This window comes from Leuresthes tenuis, unplaced genomic scaffold (genome assembly GCF_036924035.1).
Source record: "Leuresthes tenuis unplaced genomic scaffold, fLeuTen1.0.hap1 SCAF_8, whole genome shotgun sequence".
NCBI classification, from domain to species: Eukaryota; Metazoa; Chordata; class Actinopteri; order Atheriniformes; family Atherinopsidae; genus Leuresthes; species Leuresthes tenuis.
The window spans coordinates 8,082,885-8,099,723 of NW_027325362.1; the positions used below are offsets into that span (position 1 = coordinate 8,082,885).

The window sequence follows — 16,839 nt, forward strand, 5'->3', positions numbered from 1 at the left end:
GGCTGTTTACCTGAAGGTGAGCTCACAGATGCATTATAATGAAAAGGAAATAAAGGCATGTTGTGTGCTGAAAACTATTAGAGTGACAGTGACTTTGTGTCAATTTGTGAAGGACATAAACGGTGCTACATTTAATCAATTACTGCATAAGTGCCACAACTGACTGAAACACTTTCTTCTGTTTTTTTAAGAATCTAACACTGTAAAATTGGGGTGAATCACAAAAAGAAAACTAGCAGGGTTTCTTCGGGCTGAGCAAGTTACATTTGCTAACCACATTCTCACCCTGTTTGTTTAGACATTTATCACCTTTTGTTTTATTTATCAAATGTAGCGTATCAGTTGCTCTGTACTGGATTTGATAGTAGATGTTTATGGACTTATGCTGATATTCAGTGGCTGTTGAATAATGTGTAATAGTGTTGGGCCTTGAATTGAGGCCCAAACATGATTGAAGAAAAGCCTGTTGCCAACTCTCTATTTAAGAGGTCTTACTTGATCACCCAGTTTGAACAGGAAAGACCAGCTTCCGTTACTCACAGAAAACTGGCTTATTTTAAGGCACCATAGCTAAGCTACTTTAAACATTTTGTTTCTGTCCAATCTTTCCAACGATTCAACCAGTGAACTCTTCACAAGCCACTAGCTTACTGACCTGATTTGAATCCTGCTTGAAAACTACAGGTGCCATCTTCATCTCTGAACAAACCTGGCAGGAAAATATCCTCATGTTTCAGTCTGAAAACACTTTCCATCAAACTTATTGTATTTACTCACTTTACAAAGATCCTCCACATCCATAACAGACTTTGTATATCTTTATATTTTTGCATACATGAGGTTGTCCAATCTTGGCATGCATTGTCTTAATAACTTATTACTTGAATATTTGCTGAAATCAACCAGTTTTATATAAATGTTTGTATACAGAAATCTCAGTACAGTCAAAATCATTCTGTTGAATATTCCCATTTTTTGTATAAAGAATTCATAGCAATTTAAAATACACACTCTGAAGATGAGGACTACTAAAGGAGACTAACTAACAATTCCTTTTACATGCTGAATAAGTTAAAAAAAAATCAAGTTAATATGTTCTATTTATATCCAGGTTTAATTCCCAGTTGGGGCCTTTCTGTATGGAGTTTGCATGTTCTCCCCATGTATGCGTGGCTTCCTCCCACCATCCAAAAGCATGCGTGTTAGGTTAACTGATGTCTCTAAATTGTCCCTAGGAGTGAGTGTGAGCGTGTGTGGCCCTATGATGGACTGGCCCTGTGCAGGATGTACCGTGCCTCGAGCCCAATGACCACTGGCATAGGCTCCTGCTCCCCCGTGACCCTGAGTTGGATTAAACCTGGATTATTGTTCTCTTGATAAAACGGGTAGAGCTACGAGTCAAGAGATCAGACTAGTCTGAAAAGGAGCTGGAGAGGAATCAATGCTGCCCTCTACTGTAATAAACGTACACTCGGGTCATTCACACAAGCACGATTTTTTTTTTTTTGACTGATCAGGCCCAGGTGGCCGGAGGACTCTGCACCTGGGTGTGGGACCTCTTATCTACCTGGGTCGGGGCTATCTCTGTGGTGGTGCTCTGTGCACTCTCTAAATGTGGTCGGCCCCCCAAGGGTGGCTTTTTCCTTGCCTTCTGTCTCGGTGCCATGGCTGTCTAATAGGTGCAGTGGGTCTGAGCTTGTGTGTGCACGTGTCTGTATGTCTCTGTGTAATCAGGCACTTTGTGTTGCTTTTTAAGTACGAAAGGTGCCATGAAAACAAAATCTGATTTGATAGACAGCAAGTCAGAAGAAAACTGTTTCTCCTTGCTGAAATGACTTCTTATTCTCATATCAGATTTAAAATGTGATCTCGCTGTATTTAGTTGATCATGTGAAACACGAAGGTGTTTACAGCTTCATACAACAAAGTAACAGAAGTCATGCAGAACCATCCTTGTTTTACTGGAATAATGCACCTGCAAGACCTGGAAGTAAATAAGACAATTTTTTTTTCCAAAAAAAGCATGTTCATTTTAACCTGTTGTCAGGAACCTAGATATTTTGACCCATTAACCTGTATACCAGCTTCTCATAAAAGGGATATTGTACATTGTTAATTTTCAAGATGGAGCCTCCATTTCTTTTATAAACCATTTAAAGTGACTGGAGTAAAATCTGAGGTGTGTTGAAAAAAACCCCACAAAAACAAGATAAATTTTATGAAAAGTCTATTTACACAAACAGATGTACAAAGGCAGTAAATATGAACAAGGCCTGAGATAAACATTTATTTCTAAAAAAGAATTCTAAATAAAACTATTTAAAAGTGGATTTCCATATACATAAATTTCATTTTTAAAATAAAAAAACATGATAAAAATGTACAATTAAAAAGCGTATAAGTCTCCATTTCTTTTTTCTTTTTTTGGAATGAGATGTTTCTGTTGCTCACAGGCAACAAAGGTTTTAGTCAGATAACACTTTCTGGTTGGTTGTCCCAGCAGCATCTGAAGTGCTTCCCTCATTTCATTCCAAGCTCGGGAATGTAACAAAGTTCGTTTTCTCCTTTTTACAAAAACACAAATAACGCCATTTGAGAATGAGCTCCGCTAAAAGCTGTCCAAGGTTTCAGGCTGAGCTTCTGGAAACGCTACCGCAGCAGAGACACCACCCCCCTCAGTTAAAAGAGCCGAATAAACCTCCGTCATAAGCGCCTGACGCTCCGTTTGCTACGAGTGCTCCGTGGAATGGTCTGGGTCGGCTTGGAGTTGGAGAATTGGGATCTGGGCTGAACTGTTCTACAGGGGGTTGAGCTGTGGAAAGGCTCTTGACAGCGGGTGCAGAAGTCGAAGAGACAGCTAGAGCGAGTGCATCTGGCCCTCTGAACCTCAGTGAAATGAGTCGCTGGTGAGCCGCAACGCCGGCAGGCGCGCAGAGACTCATGCTCCTTCAGATTGCTGGCGGCCTGGACAGCAGAACAAACCAGGAATGTTTGTTAAAAGATGATTTTGAGAGTAAATCTGATTTACTTGCAAATAAACCGACCAACACACATCATTTAAACAAGGGCAGAAGCTATCAGTCAATATAAGAGTCAATGAGTAACAAGTATAAATGGAAAATTTGCTGGCTACATTTTTGGAGTGCTGGACAAACAAAATAAGACAATCATAGATATCTGCCGGGCCTCAGGAAGTTACGAGAGCCCTCTGATTTTTAATGTGCTCAGCTATTAATGACACTAACCTGCACGTATTCATTGAAGCGCGAGTGGTTTGGCGTGCTGCCTTTCTGACAGGAAGCAGGTCGTTTGTTGATCCCACAGCTTTGAGTGGAAGAGGAAGATGAAGTACTAGAAGAGGCCAGAGTCTGCATGCAGGACAATACCACCCTGGAGGCAACCACATCTCTTGTCAGACCTTTCTGCAACCGACTGAGAGAGATCCTCGACTCCTAAATGGGTAAAAGGTAACATATCAGAACTGTATGTTCTGCAACAAACAAAGTACACGCTTAAGCTTTAATAATGTGGACTTTTCCATGATTGCAGATTGTTTCATATCGAGTGTTTGCCGGTTTGCTCACCTCGAGTGTCTGCTCAGCTCGCCGACACCTGCTCAGAGCCGCTGTATCCTCACAGATGATTTTCCTCCATGTCTTGCTCACTTTCTTACAACTGCGAGGTGAAAAATAAAAACATGAGTATAGACTAGAGAGGAAAAGAAATAGTCAAGTTAAAATAGAGTTCCTGACAGCTGTCCATCATAAATTTCCCTTCAAGCTTCAATTTTCAAACATTTTTTCAGATCACACGCCATCTTGCAAAGTACCTACATGGACTGCATGAAAGACGCAATACACTTTGGGTGACAACAGTTTACACCCTTTACGTAGCTTGAAATTCCTGCTCATTTTCTTATCAGCTGTTGCTGATCAGAATCAACTTGCACTCTTTGTTATACTTGTTGGTCAACCCTCTCTGTTGATAGTAAAGGAGTGTACCTAATGAGGTCCATGTCTCCCAGCAGGGCCAGGGTCTTTGTTAAGATGCTTCTCATATTCCTGGACAGCAGAGATGTAAACACGTCGATGTACTCTAGGCCCATCTGACGGCCAATTACGCGATCCAAAAGGTGGTCCTCTGCTACCTTTGAGACAATACTCCAGTCATACCTAAAGAAGAGAATTGTAGACATTAGACAGAGGACTTAATGGATATATAATCAGTCCTGAACCTTTATTGAATGTAGAACAGAATGTTCTCATTTACTAAAAGGTTTGAATTGTTAAGCTATTTCACCATATTTCCACACAAAGAACATTTTCTTTTCAGTGTATAGTTCCTCTAATAATTAAATAAATAACATTGCTTATCTATTACACAAGAACCTTATCATACCTCTTATTCTTCTTGTAGTACTTAGCAAGCTCCTCACAAACAGCGAGCTCGAACTTAAGAATAGGAAGTTTGGGGTCACTGTGTTGGTTGGAGGGGGTGGATGATAGAGTTGCCGTCCTCCTCCGAGGACGATCCACTGGAGTAAAAACTGCCAGATGACTGCTTTTAGCCCACCACTGATGTTTAGAAGGAGATAAATCAGTTTTTTCTTGATGCGTGGCAGGAGAAGACAACACTGCTGTGGGTTTACCCACAACATGGTCATCCACTTCATCCACATGGGGACAATCAATCTGACTGTTGTGCAAAGATAAATAGCCACTGTCCTCAAAGGCCTCATCCAGGGTCCTTTCGTGATCCCTGCTAGTGCTGTTTTCCTTGTTGTGAACTGCACTGGCGTTGTCCTTGGTTGAGAACAACACTGTGGTGGATCCTACAGAGGGACACAGAGGTTTGATGGGGATGGGCTCTTTCACTGGGGAAGTTTTGAGTTGAAGCAACTTGGACTCTGCTGCAGCGGAACTTCTCTCCATCGTGTTGTCCCTCGTTGCCTCGTAATGAGGGCACTTCATGATAAGTCTCGAACAATTAAACATAAGCACTTTGCAGTGTGTGGATGTCTGCAAGATAGGCAAAGGACCGGAGTTAGGTTTTAACTGGATGTGACTTACGCATTCCAAGCAGCATGGCTTCCGTCTCGAAAGCAAAATTAGCGGCACCTAACAAAGTTGATAAATAATTTACCTGCCACGAAATAAAGAAATAACATGCGTTTGCAGTGATATCAACCTGTTATCATACACGTTTAACTTGTACATGATAGCTTAAGTGAATATTTTTTAAATCAAATAGGCGATTTGGCGCGAGTCGGATTTGGCGGAAAGATAGCGATGACGCGAGGATATTCGCTAGCATCCCTTACAAAGTTAGTTTCACGATTTAAGAAAATAAAAAAAATACTTAAAGTGTAGTCATTAAGCACGTGAAGGGGCGTAAATAATAATATGTTTTAATCGACTTTATAGAGATGATTATAAGTGCGTACAAAGTGTGGTAAGAACCTAGTAAGAAGCTAACTTCCATTTGAAAACTATTCTGCAAACAACTGCAGAGCTCAGAATTTTCGGGAAAAATAACCTGAGATTCTCATATTTTCCGTTTGTTCGTACCGTTATTTTAAATCTAATCCCTCAAACCAGTTGGAAAAATTCAGCTACAACCTTGTCTTGCTAATGTTGCTGACAGACGGGTAAATGCTAGACAGTGAACAAAAAAAAATGCTTTAAGGCCCTTACCTTATGTCTGTGATATCATTAGTCGAAGAAAATTCAGCCTAAAAACTTCCCTCCTTTCAGCCGCGAAGCTATTTTTCGGCTGACGCTAAATTAAATTCTCCTCAACTGAAAATCCGCCACCGCCAGATGATGCCTCTCATTTGAAATCCGTGCGCAAAAAGCGCAAACCAATCACGGCGAATACTTTTTTTTGTCCCTTTAAAACATCCACCAATAAGATTTCAATTTAAGTGTAGTGACGCAAGTCCGCAATCAACGTGGTCCCCTTCGTTTGTCAACCGACGTGAAACACGTAGATAAAAGAATGGCCTCTACATTTGTACACATTCCACAAGGTTGGAGTCTTTTTTTACAACCTTTTGCGAAAAGAACATTATATATTGACAAGCTGTAACTTCATAATAAAACTATTTCTTCCCTGGGCACGATTCTTCTCCTGCATATTGACATCAACATCCTTTACGCATAACGTGCACACAGAATTTTAAAGTACATACAGATAAGTGTGGGATAAAAGTTCCAGATCGATAAGACGTTAATTAAGGGAAGAGTTCGTTTTGACTTCTTTGTGTTTGTTTTGTTTTTTTCCATCCTAATGCCACATTGCTGCATTTCTAACTGAAAATATTGTAATTTTGTTTTGTATTCTTATCCATCTCTTCTTACCTTATCTATGTGAAGTAGCCTATCCCTAACAATAGTATCAGTTGTATCGGCTGTACATCAACAAACAAAAACAAAAAAGATAAATAATGTCTTTGTCCTCCACATATCTCCTGAACATTTAACATTGGACCTTTAGGGAGATGCACATACCACTTGGCAAAGCATCCTAACTTGTTGCATGTTCTGTCATCACATTTGTAAATGTATAGAATCAGACGTTGTCTTCCCCAGAAAAATATCATTGTAAAATTTTGATGATAAAGAGATTTGTTCATGTATAAACATTCCTATATTCCAAAGATAGCAAGTATTTGGAGAAAAAAATCTGTTTATGGATGATTTTTCAAGCTAGCAGAGCTTGCTGAAATTCTGTAGTAACTTTTAAACTGAAATTTAAAAATCAAACTTTAAGTTTGGGAAAGTATTCCAAATTCAACAAAAAGTTAACCTTTTGTAAAACACAAGATGTTTTCCTCAGATAGTGAATTTTATTTCTCCAGATTAAAGACACATAACCAGATCTGGATATTCCATAATTTTAAGATAACAGGATTCTCTCAACAGTCGCATGTGATTTTGTATTCTTAATTTCTATAAATTCTGGGATTATAATGTAGGTTTCTGCAGTAAATTGAAATCGTATCAACAAAAATGCCCAAATATTTAACTAAATAGCTAAACAAATGTCTGTTTTTTTTTTTACTTGAATAATTATGCAAGGTTTCAGTGGTTGTTGCCCAGATAAGATGATACACTGAATCTATGGGCTAATTTAATTTAAAACTACACCCAGTTACAAGTGGGAATATTTCATAATAAAATGAAAGAAATACACATTTGTGAAGTACAACAACCTTTAAAGCTCAAGAAAAATTCTCCAAGTTTTGACATAATTTACACAAGATATACTGTCAGCAGTTTATTATTGGACGGAAATACTGTTGCTAATTATTCCATGGCAAACACAAACAAGAGAATAGGGCTCACTTCTATCTGGGGATCTGCTGTTTGAAAAGAGATAGAAGAGCAGCCATTCCCATAACACTTTTGTTCACACCCCTGTCTGGAATGTGTTAAATTGCTTTTTCACTGAAACCAAGCAGGAACCTGGGGGGATGGAGTTAGGATATGCAGTATGTCTGCCGCTTCATCCTACTATTTGCTCTTTTTGCCAGTCAGAGCCAATCTTTATCAAAGTGTAATAAGTATATTGGTGTTGATGCACAATTAAACAATTCACAGATTGGAGAAATACTGAGAAAAAGCTAACTGAAGTTAAATTCTTTTTGTAGAGCATCTTTGCATACTGAGGGCCATTTATGCTAATTTAACAATGACCCCAGGCTCCACTGAATTTTCATTTCAAATGTAGATTTACAAGTCTACAGAGTCAATTCAACGGCAGTCCAAATAGATGGCATTCAGTTTCCTGTCTCATTCAGTGTAAACTACCTTACTTTTTGACATTCTTAAACTGCACCAAAGGTACCAAAAACTATCAGATGCTGTAAATAAGTGGCAAGTAATACAAATAAAAAGAATAGTCCTCCATAGTGTCCCTCAGTGTTTGCATTTGAACAATCTGTTTACATTTTCAGTGAGCACATTTTCAAAATACACCTCACTTTAGTTCATGTATTGATCTTTTTTCTCATCTCTCCACTCTATATTCTAGTTTTTGTGTATTTGAATTTGTTGAAAAGTGGAATAATCATGAGTGGTAATGGTCTTATGTCCAAAAACGTGTCTCAATGACTGGAATATTTATTGAAAAGGGATATTAGATTCCACTACTAACAGCAGAGATGCTCGTAATCTCATGGGTAATTTGGTGTGAAGAGCAGGATGTATACAGAGTTAAGTCCAGGTAGAAATCAACCGAATATTATACAGAGTTAACAGAGCAGGTTGTGAGGACAACATCTTAAACAAGTTAAAGGGTGGCAAAATACATTGGAAAACAAACTCAAGGATATTGGTTAAGAGAAAAAAAAAGTGTGAAGGTTCAGAAAGCAAAAAATACGTTTGCTGAAATGACTAGTTGATTGAATATCTAAGCAAAATTTGCGCATAATCTAAAATTTTTCTAAAACATTCAAAAGGAGCTTTACAGTACAGACACTAGAGAGCGGTGTGTAGTTTTCCTAATCCAAGAAGAAGAATGTGTGTCATCACTGCGCATGCGTGTCACGGTCAATATGTCTGCGCCCTCTTGCAAGGTGGTAAAGGAGCAGTACTTTTATAACAAACATTAACAGTCAGTTACCAGATAATTTTTATACAAAGTGTGATTGAAACCTTTATCGTTATAACTACAACGATGTTTTTGAAAACAGGAGAAATCTAACCGAGCCCTTTGACCGTTTCTGGAGACGCAGACTCGCGCTGCAGTGAGCTTTGTTTACTGTCAGATGCTCTCATTATAATTAACAAGTTGGAAGTCGATCTCTATTACAACACAGAATGTCATCCGTCGATTTGTAACAAAAAAGTTTAATATTTTCACTCTGTAAATTTGTGATTGTGTTTTGATGCATCACTGAATGTAGCTGTTGATGTTCCGAAATTAATTTAAGGTTTACATTTCACCAAAATAATGATATAGTTGTTGTATTTTACACCCCGAATTTAAGAATGCCTTCATTTTGTACAAATTCACTCTTAGAAGATCATATATACATCCAATGTATTCATTAAAACGAAAAAAGACGATAAATTTAAATTTGACAGTTAAATTTCTTCTTGAAAATTGACTTGATGAGCAGAATGCTCTGTAGCCAAGTCATATCATTGCTCGACTGCTACATAGAGAATCCTCAAAACTAATTTGCTAAAGCAATGGCTTACAGAAGAGTTGTAAGCCTTTTTCCAAGAGGAAGTGAGTGGATTCCTTGCTTTCACAAACCTCAACATGTCATCAACCCAAGCGTCTGTGAACTTGTAAGTCACCGCTGTGGTAGAAGCCAAAGGACCCTTCACACAAGTGCACCAATGATGATGAAGCTACTGTCAGTGGATGAGCTTTTTGCCAGGAGGTCTCTACAGGAGCACCTGAGGAGGATTGAGATGGAGTACAGTGAGTGTTTACGTGTGGTCAGTGGCAGTGAGGCAGAAGATCAGTGCAGTGAAGACGAAATGAGGGCCAAGAGGACCAAAGTATCCGTGCTAGCTCCTCTAATCCAGAACATGAGAGAGCTGAACAAGAAACAAAAAGAGATGGCAGAGACTGAGATGCTCCTGAAAGGTGAGACGAGAAGTAGGTCGATTGAAGGTGTGCAGACATATTGAATTCTCATTTTACCTCTAACTAACTGTATGTTCTTGACTTTAATAAAAAGATGAAGACCCAGCCCTACGAGAACTGGCAGAGCTGGAAAGAGAAGGCTTTTTGCAGGGTATCCAAGACCTGAGAAAAAAGGTAGAACATTTTGCTTTCTGACAAGAAACTTCAGCATAAAGTAAGAGAGATGGCTTCATAGTATCTACTGTCACCTTATGGACAAACTGACTATGTTGAAATGTTCTATTATATCTTGCTGTACATTATTTTGCTTCACCAATCAGATCCTGGATCTGTTAATCCCAGAGGAGGAGGCTGACCTGAGTGACCTCGTCCTGGAAGTCACAGCTGGTGTTGGGGGTCAGGAGGCCATGTTGTTCAGTGCTGAGGTCTGGTCACGTACTTATCTCTGCTAGTACTTATTAGATATTGTTTGAAGTAGCTGTTGTACTAAATAGATACATTTAATAATGAATGAGATGCATTTGACTTTTAGACTCCTGTAGCAAAGTAAAAAGAAATATTTTGACTCTGTGGAATGCACCTGCTTACAGCAACACCTGATACCAGGATAAAGAATACACAGGGCTGAAGAAGAAGCAAAAAATAGAAAGCTTATATAAACAAACCCGACCATATTTTTTGTGTATTTATATGCTGTTTGGTCTTCTTCCCTGTGAAGGTGTTCGACATGTACCAGAGCTTCGCTCAGCACCACGGCTGGTCCTTTGACATCCTGGAACACATGTCGAGTGATCTTGGTCAGTAGATTTAGATCAGATTTCGGGTTAGTTCACTCAAATCACTCAAATCAGTTTTCTACCCGCTTCCAGTCCAGTTATTATTTCTGTTTAGTGGTGCCTTGTGGAGTTAGTATACTCTTAATTTCTGGAATAGCTGGTTGCTGGAGTCCTGTGGCGTCGAGCAATCAAAACTATAGCTTGGAGAGTTCTGCTTGTATTTTCCCATCAATTTAAATTTGTGGAATGTTCCAGGCCATATTTTGTTGTATAATTATTTTAGGAAAAACAGTTGGACAGGTAAGCCACTGGCAACCATTATAAGACACGATCCATCATCCTCTGCCTGTGACTGACTTACCCTGAATTTAATTGATCTTTGTGCTTGAGGCCCAAACCTGACCAACCCATCCAAGTTGTAACTAGCCAAAGACAGACAAAGGTGGGTCATGCGTTTGGCATCCAAGGAAAAGAAATCAACTTGCATCTCACCACTCAATATGATGCAGTTCATTGGAAATTTAGAAGTATTCTCAAAGCTGACTGAGAAGTGGGTGGGAAGGCTTACTGAGTATACTCATACTCAGTATGAGGGCATTAATGTGGTTTATGTCTTCATAACATAATATAAACACAAAATAAAAGCTGTTTTACTTTAGGCAAATGAACATTTTGATGCCAGACAAATGATGGAAAAGACAATTAGACTAATTACAGTATAGTCATGTATTTAGTAATTACTTGTCAGTAATCTGAAATACTTGAGTTTGGATTTTCCATTGTTTTGTATCTCTGCTGGAAACAGTAGATATTGATATTGTTTGATTTTTCCGTGTAAGAGGTCTGAAGAGTTACTATGTTTTAGCTACCAACTTAAATATAAGGGATGTGATACAAAGCCGTCTTTGTTTCTTATTCACTCACAGACAATATTACAATAAAAAATTAGACGAGTGGAAGCTTTTGCCCTGTCAATGACATCCAGACATGTGACTGAAATATGCTCTCAGTTTGTGGAAGAAAATATAGAAAAGGACAGTTTTTTTTCTTTAATCACAGTAATCTTTTTAACACCATTAGATTAGAAGTAAAAACTAAAGTCTACTCACTGAACAACTTGTTTTTGATTTCGATTCTCGGACTCATTGCCCCAGTTTCCACTAAGCCGGTGAAGAGTTTTTACCAGCTGAAGCTGAAATCACTTGTACAATAAAACTCTGATTACTAAGTATTTGTGCTCACTGCTAACCTGTGTCCAGGTGGGCTACGTCACGCCTCAGCCAGTATCAGCGGCCCTCAAAGCTACAAGAAGATGAAGTTTGAGGCTGGAGTTCATCGAGTTCAGAGGGTTCCCAAGACTGAGAAACAGGGCCGGATGCACACCAGTACCATGACTGTGGCTGTACTGCCTCAACCCACTGAGGTACGGCTGTACAAAGTAGACGAATGGTTCAGACATAAAACATTATGCGCTCAGAATTGCTGTCCATGCAACCCAGGTCCATACAGGAAAGAGAGCATCTTGTTTCCTTATAATGATGATTTTGTACTGAAATGGGTTGTTGGATGGAAAAGATTAAAATTATAGTGACAAACTGCAGAAATGTGAGAGGATAGACTTTGTTTTGATGTGATCTGTAAAAGTTCAGCTCATTTGTTCTAATTTTACCATCTGCCTCAGATATTTGTTTTGCATTGGTTAGAAACACGTATTTAATTCACAGTCTAGTTTAGCATTTCTTCGTCTACTCAACTGGTCATTTGTGTTCTTTTTAGATCTCTTTCACTATAAACTCAAAGGACCTGAGGATAGAAACGAAGAGAGCAAGTGGAGCTGGAGGTCAACACGTCAACACAACAGACAGTGCCGTCAGAATCGTCCATCTTCCAACAGGTAGAAACCAAAAAGAAGAACATGCCACTGCAGACTGAACATACCATAGATTTTTTGCAGTGGAATGTGAGCTAACTTACAGTGCTGCTTTAATTTCTGCTTTAACCCGTGTTTGCTGTACTTCTCTCCCTTCTTATCCTTTCACTCTCCTTCTATTGATTGATAACTGTCTTCTTTGAGTCTGGTTCTGTCTATGGTGTCTTTTTCTACAAAGGGAGTTTTTCCCTCCAACTGTTGAGGCAGAATTGCTAAGGAATTGTTAGTTTTTGTATGTAAAGTGTTCTGAGATAGTTTCTGCTCAGATTACTTAAATAAAATAGAACTGGAATGAACTCTAGTAGCTAGATCTGATTTATACCCCAGAACTGCTGGTGGCTGAAGTCATTTGAGACCTTACCGGCAGCATGTTTACTCATGCAGGCACAGGGTAAACATAAAAACTCCAAAAAAGCCAAAGTACAAACCACCTCTGTGCCATCTCTTAGAATATAAATGCGAGTTCACAGCAAGATGAGAAGAAATTATCACAAGTTTTATTGAATTAAAGTGAGACAAAAAGTCTCAGAGAGGCCTGTGCAAAATATGAATAAAAGCAGAGTGCAGTGACTTGTAAATAATTTACAGTGTTCTTACTAGAGCTGGAAATCCTTGAATTGTAGTGTAATTTGTCAAGCTTTGAAAAGTTCTTGAATTCTGGATATAGTGCTTAAAAACTGCTTGAAATTGTAAGTGTGTTGCTTTGTAATAATTTGCTGCAGTTCAAACACAACCTCTACAGCGGGGTGACAACAGACATCCCCTCCCTGCCATGCCATTTATGCATTTTTTATGTTGTTCATAGATAAAGGGTGCTTGCTTGCACCAACTCAAATTAGTGGTAGTTTAATTTTTAAAGAGCATTTATTTATTACCATGTGTGTTACCCCTACTGTTTGTTCCAAGGCTCCAGATGAGTAGTAGGCAAAGATGGATTTTGTTTGCCTTTTTTTGTCCATTTATCACAACAAAAGTTGTTGTGATGTGAAGCCTTTTTATTTAAAAAAGGTTCAAGGAGCTGATTGACTGCCTTTCTCAAAGATTAATGTTCTCGTATCTCTTGCATTATCAATAAAGAATTAATTGAAACTGAAGTGATTTGTCAGAGTCATACAGGTGAGAGTCATACAGGTTTTATAGGATGCCAAATATACTTGAAGATAGGTCACATTTTGAAACATGAGACATTCTTGTTTCCCTTTCATTTGTCAGCCTTATGTAGGATGCTCCCTCAAAATGTCATTTTGGTTATTTATATCACAATAATATCTGATTTCACGTGATGAAAAAGTGAAATTAGCATTTTGAGTATGTCTGTACGATCTAGATTTTTGAGTAAATACAATTTATCACCACAGTGAGGTGCTGGAAAGTCTTGAAAATTCCCCATGAAAATGCTTGAAAAGTCATTTTAAGGATATTAAAAAGTATGTCCATCCATCCATTTTCTATAACCGTTTAATCCATCGGTCGGGTCGTGGGGGGGCTGGAGCCTATTCGGCGGAGGCGGGGGGTACACCCTGGACAGGTCATTAGTCTTAAAAAGTATGTTTTATTGAAAATAGTACAGATGTGAAGGTTTGTAGCTTAATTTGTCACAGTTTTTAGCTAATAATAAACCAAATGTTTTCAGTGTGGATCAGATCTGAACTACAGACAAGTTTAGTATCCAGACTCTAAACTGGGATTTATGATTTATCATACCCTCATCTTGCTTCTACCCATGACATTTTTTAAATGTTAGGCTTTAAATAACGGTATGTTTGTAGATGTAATCTTAGGAAATGGATAGATTAATTTTTTTAGTACAAAAAACCCTTCTCCTCTACCCATTCCTCAGGAGTTGCATATATTTGCGTCGCTATCAGTAAAACAAAAAAAATGCATCAAGTTGTTGTCTACTATTATACAAGTTAGATTGAAGGCCTATAAAAAGTAGTCCTTCAATACTTGTGTCTCTTTGTTAGGCATGGTTGCAGAGTGCCAGCAGGAGCGATCCCAGCTGAAGAACAGGGAGAAAGCCATGAAGGCTCTGAGAGCGAAGCTGTACAGCATGAAATTGGAGGAGGAGACCAGTAAGCGCTACAACCAGCGCAAAATCCAGGTGAGATCACGTTCAATTAAACTGAAATGACAGACGAAAGCATTGGAATTGAATGTAAAATTCAGTTGTGGCAACATTTATTATAGAAGACATAGGATGTTGGATTTAGCTGGTTCTGAATGTTTTCTGATTATTTTTATGTGTGCTAAAAGAGGTGGACGGGACAAACAATGCAACATTTAAAAAGGGAAAAACTTCTGAATTAACACTGAGCACATTCACAGCCCTGGAAAGAAAAAATATTTTGTTAATCCATCCAAGACTTTAAAAAGATTTTAAAAAATATAAACATAAATGCAAATGTAAAAATTTTAGCTGAACTCACACAAAATCGAGCTTCTAAAAAAATCGGACTAACACACCCAGATAATTCGGTTGGGAATCAAACACACTTGGCCATACTCAGATGGAGCTAGCTGCAAAGTACAGCCAAATTTCCAGTAAAGCTGCTCTAATTCACATATAGTTTAGTTTGTCAGACATTTTGACTGAAAATCAGCCTGTTAAAACTAAGTGCTTAGTCTCAGTCACTTGGAGCATTTCCAGAATGCTGCTTTGCTCTAATAAAATCCAGATTCTGCAGTGAATTGCTGTGAATTTGTACTTATATGTACAATGATCTCCCACAGAGAAAGTCTGGAGCGGCAGAACGTCTTGAACGTATACTCACAGCATCGCAGCATCTGACATACTTCAGTCAATAACTCAATTCCCCTGCTGTGCAGGTATACTGGGACAAGGACGACGGTCTAGTTAAATGGCCAAGTCGAGCTGTAACTGTGTATGTAACTGAAAGCCGTTTCCTCCTCTTCCAGATTGGCACAAAAGGAAGATCAGAGAAAATCCGGACCTACAACTTTGCCCAGGACCGTATAACGGACCACCGCATCGGCTTGACTGTGCACGACATCAAGAGCTTCCTGCTTGGAGAGGATCTGCTGGATGAGATGAACTCATCTCTGCAGGAGTTCTCCAATCAAGAGACGCTTATGGAGCTGCTGGAAGAGAGCAGCCAGGAGGGCTCATGAGTTCAGCCTTGACAGAGAAGAAACTTTTCATGATATGTTTCAACATTGTAATACTGTTCATTCCTACTATGCTTTCATTCTGAGACACCCTGACCACAATACATCAAAAAGGAGGGACAAGTACTTCTGCTGAACTGCAATAGCATGGAACACGGCTGTAGTACTATTGGCTTGAACACTTGAATTCAGGTATTTGAAACTCTCTTTTACACAAAGAGAAGATGTTATGTAAGGACTATTATAAAAGGCCTGACTGCAACTGTTTCATCAATACTTGCTTTCTTTTTGTGACATCTGACAGCATGGAAAATGACATTTTCTTAAAAAGAGAGAGGAATGTGTTTAAATATAAGATAACTATCAAATGAATTACTTGTACTCGGTCTAACGGTCATAGAATAATGGACAGAGTATAGAGAAAGCCCAAGACCAAATTTGAAGGTTTACATCTTAGTGTACAACTTTTCATCACTTTATGGAAATGAGAGATTAGGCAACCATAGAGCTATAAAAAATGAGATCAGAGAGATAAACGATAACTACTAAGAGATTAAAAATCAATCAAATATTATACACAAAAACCCTATGTGACACAAAAAGACAGCAAAAAGATACTGAGTGGATAAAAAGAAAAATAAATACAATCAACGTCAGTAACAAAACCGCCACGTGGAGACTCAAAAGAGGATGCAGAATGACCACAAAGAGCTGCAAAATGGGCATCCAAATTTACAAGTATATGTAAAATGAAAATGATGATGTTGTGATAAAGTGATGCAAAACATTGATGGTAGACAGACACACACACAAATTTTATCTGTATGGCTTTTTGATTGTATTTTAATCTCTCAGTCTTAGTGTCTTACCCCTTATCCAATTTCCCAGTTTTCTCACACTGTTCCTCCCTTTCACACCTGTTCTAGTGTCTTAAGTCCCTTCCAGTACAGATGCGAGTAAAGGACGCAAGGACAGACACGAGATGGTGACAGCTATTTAACAAAATGAGAAGTCCTTGCTTCAGAGTTGTCATTTTAAACCAATGCCAATTAAATGTGACGCGTGACACTGGTGAATAATCAAAGCTTTGTTTTGTTGCTGCCTACTGCTGCATTACTTCTGGCAGATGAGCATCAAATGTTTATGAAAAATGGTATATTTAGTTTTCAATTCAGTTTACAGTGTGGGGTTAATGTGTCACATCCCCTTCAGATGCCATGGATTAAAAAAAAAAAAAAAACTTCCACAAAAGATACACCAGTGTACCCTTGCTTCTATTTCCTTGGGCAAACTTCCTCTCTCCCCTGGGTGCACAAGACATCCTTAAGAATATTTGGCTGTGAGCAATTTCCATGTTACAGGCAGGGAGATGAAAGAGAGAAGAGACAAGGTGGCACAAAA

At 38.6% G+C, this 16,839-nt stretch overlaps 2 protein-coding genes across 3 annotated transcripts; one reads left to right on the top strand and one right to left on the bottom strand.

The window, feature by feature from the left end:
• Positions 1-2,261: 2,261 nt before the first annotated feature.
• fbxo5 (F-box protein 5) lies at positions 2,262-5,837 on the bottom strand. Its single transcript, XM_072390337.1, has 6 exons — positions 5,694-5,837; positions 4,399-5,018; positions 4,002-4,172; positions 3,585-3,675; positions 3,246-3,452; positions 2,262-2,964 (listed from the first exon to the last, which is right to left on the bottom strand). The coding sequence occupies exons 2-6, from the start codon at positions 4,992-4,994 to the stop codon at positions 2,704-2,706; spliced, it is 1,326 nt and encodes a 441-aa protein (XP_072246438.1). The 5' UTR covers positions 4,995-5,018; positions 5,694-5,837; the 3' UTR covers positions 2,262-2,703.
• Positions 5,838-8,524: 2,687 nt separating this feature from the next.
• Positions 8,525-16,509, top strand: mtrf1l (mitochondrial translational release factor 1-like). 2 transcript variants are annotated; one of them, XM_072390653.1, is made up of 8 exons: positions 8,525-9,603; positions 9,698-9,777; positions 9,924-10,028; positions 10,322-10,400; positions 11,639-11,802; positions 12,156-12,273; positions 14,277-14,413; positions 15,043-15,206. In XM_072390653.1, the coding sequence occupies exons 1-8, from the start codon at positions 9,198-9,200 to the stop codon at positions 15,115-15,117; spliced, it is 1,164 nt and encodes a 387-aa protein (XP_072246754.1). In that variant the 5' UTR covers positions 8,525-9,197; the 3' UTR covers positions 15,118-15,206. The 2 variants fall into 2 exon arrangements, with proteins under 2 accessions (XP_072246754.1, XP_072246753.1); XM_072390652.1 differs by lacking the exon at positions 15,043-15,206 and adding an exon at positions 15,229-16,509 and having other exon boundaries at positions 8,526-9,603.
• The last annotated feature ends 330 nt before the right edge of the window (positions 16,510-16,839 follow it).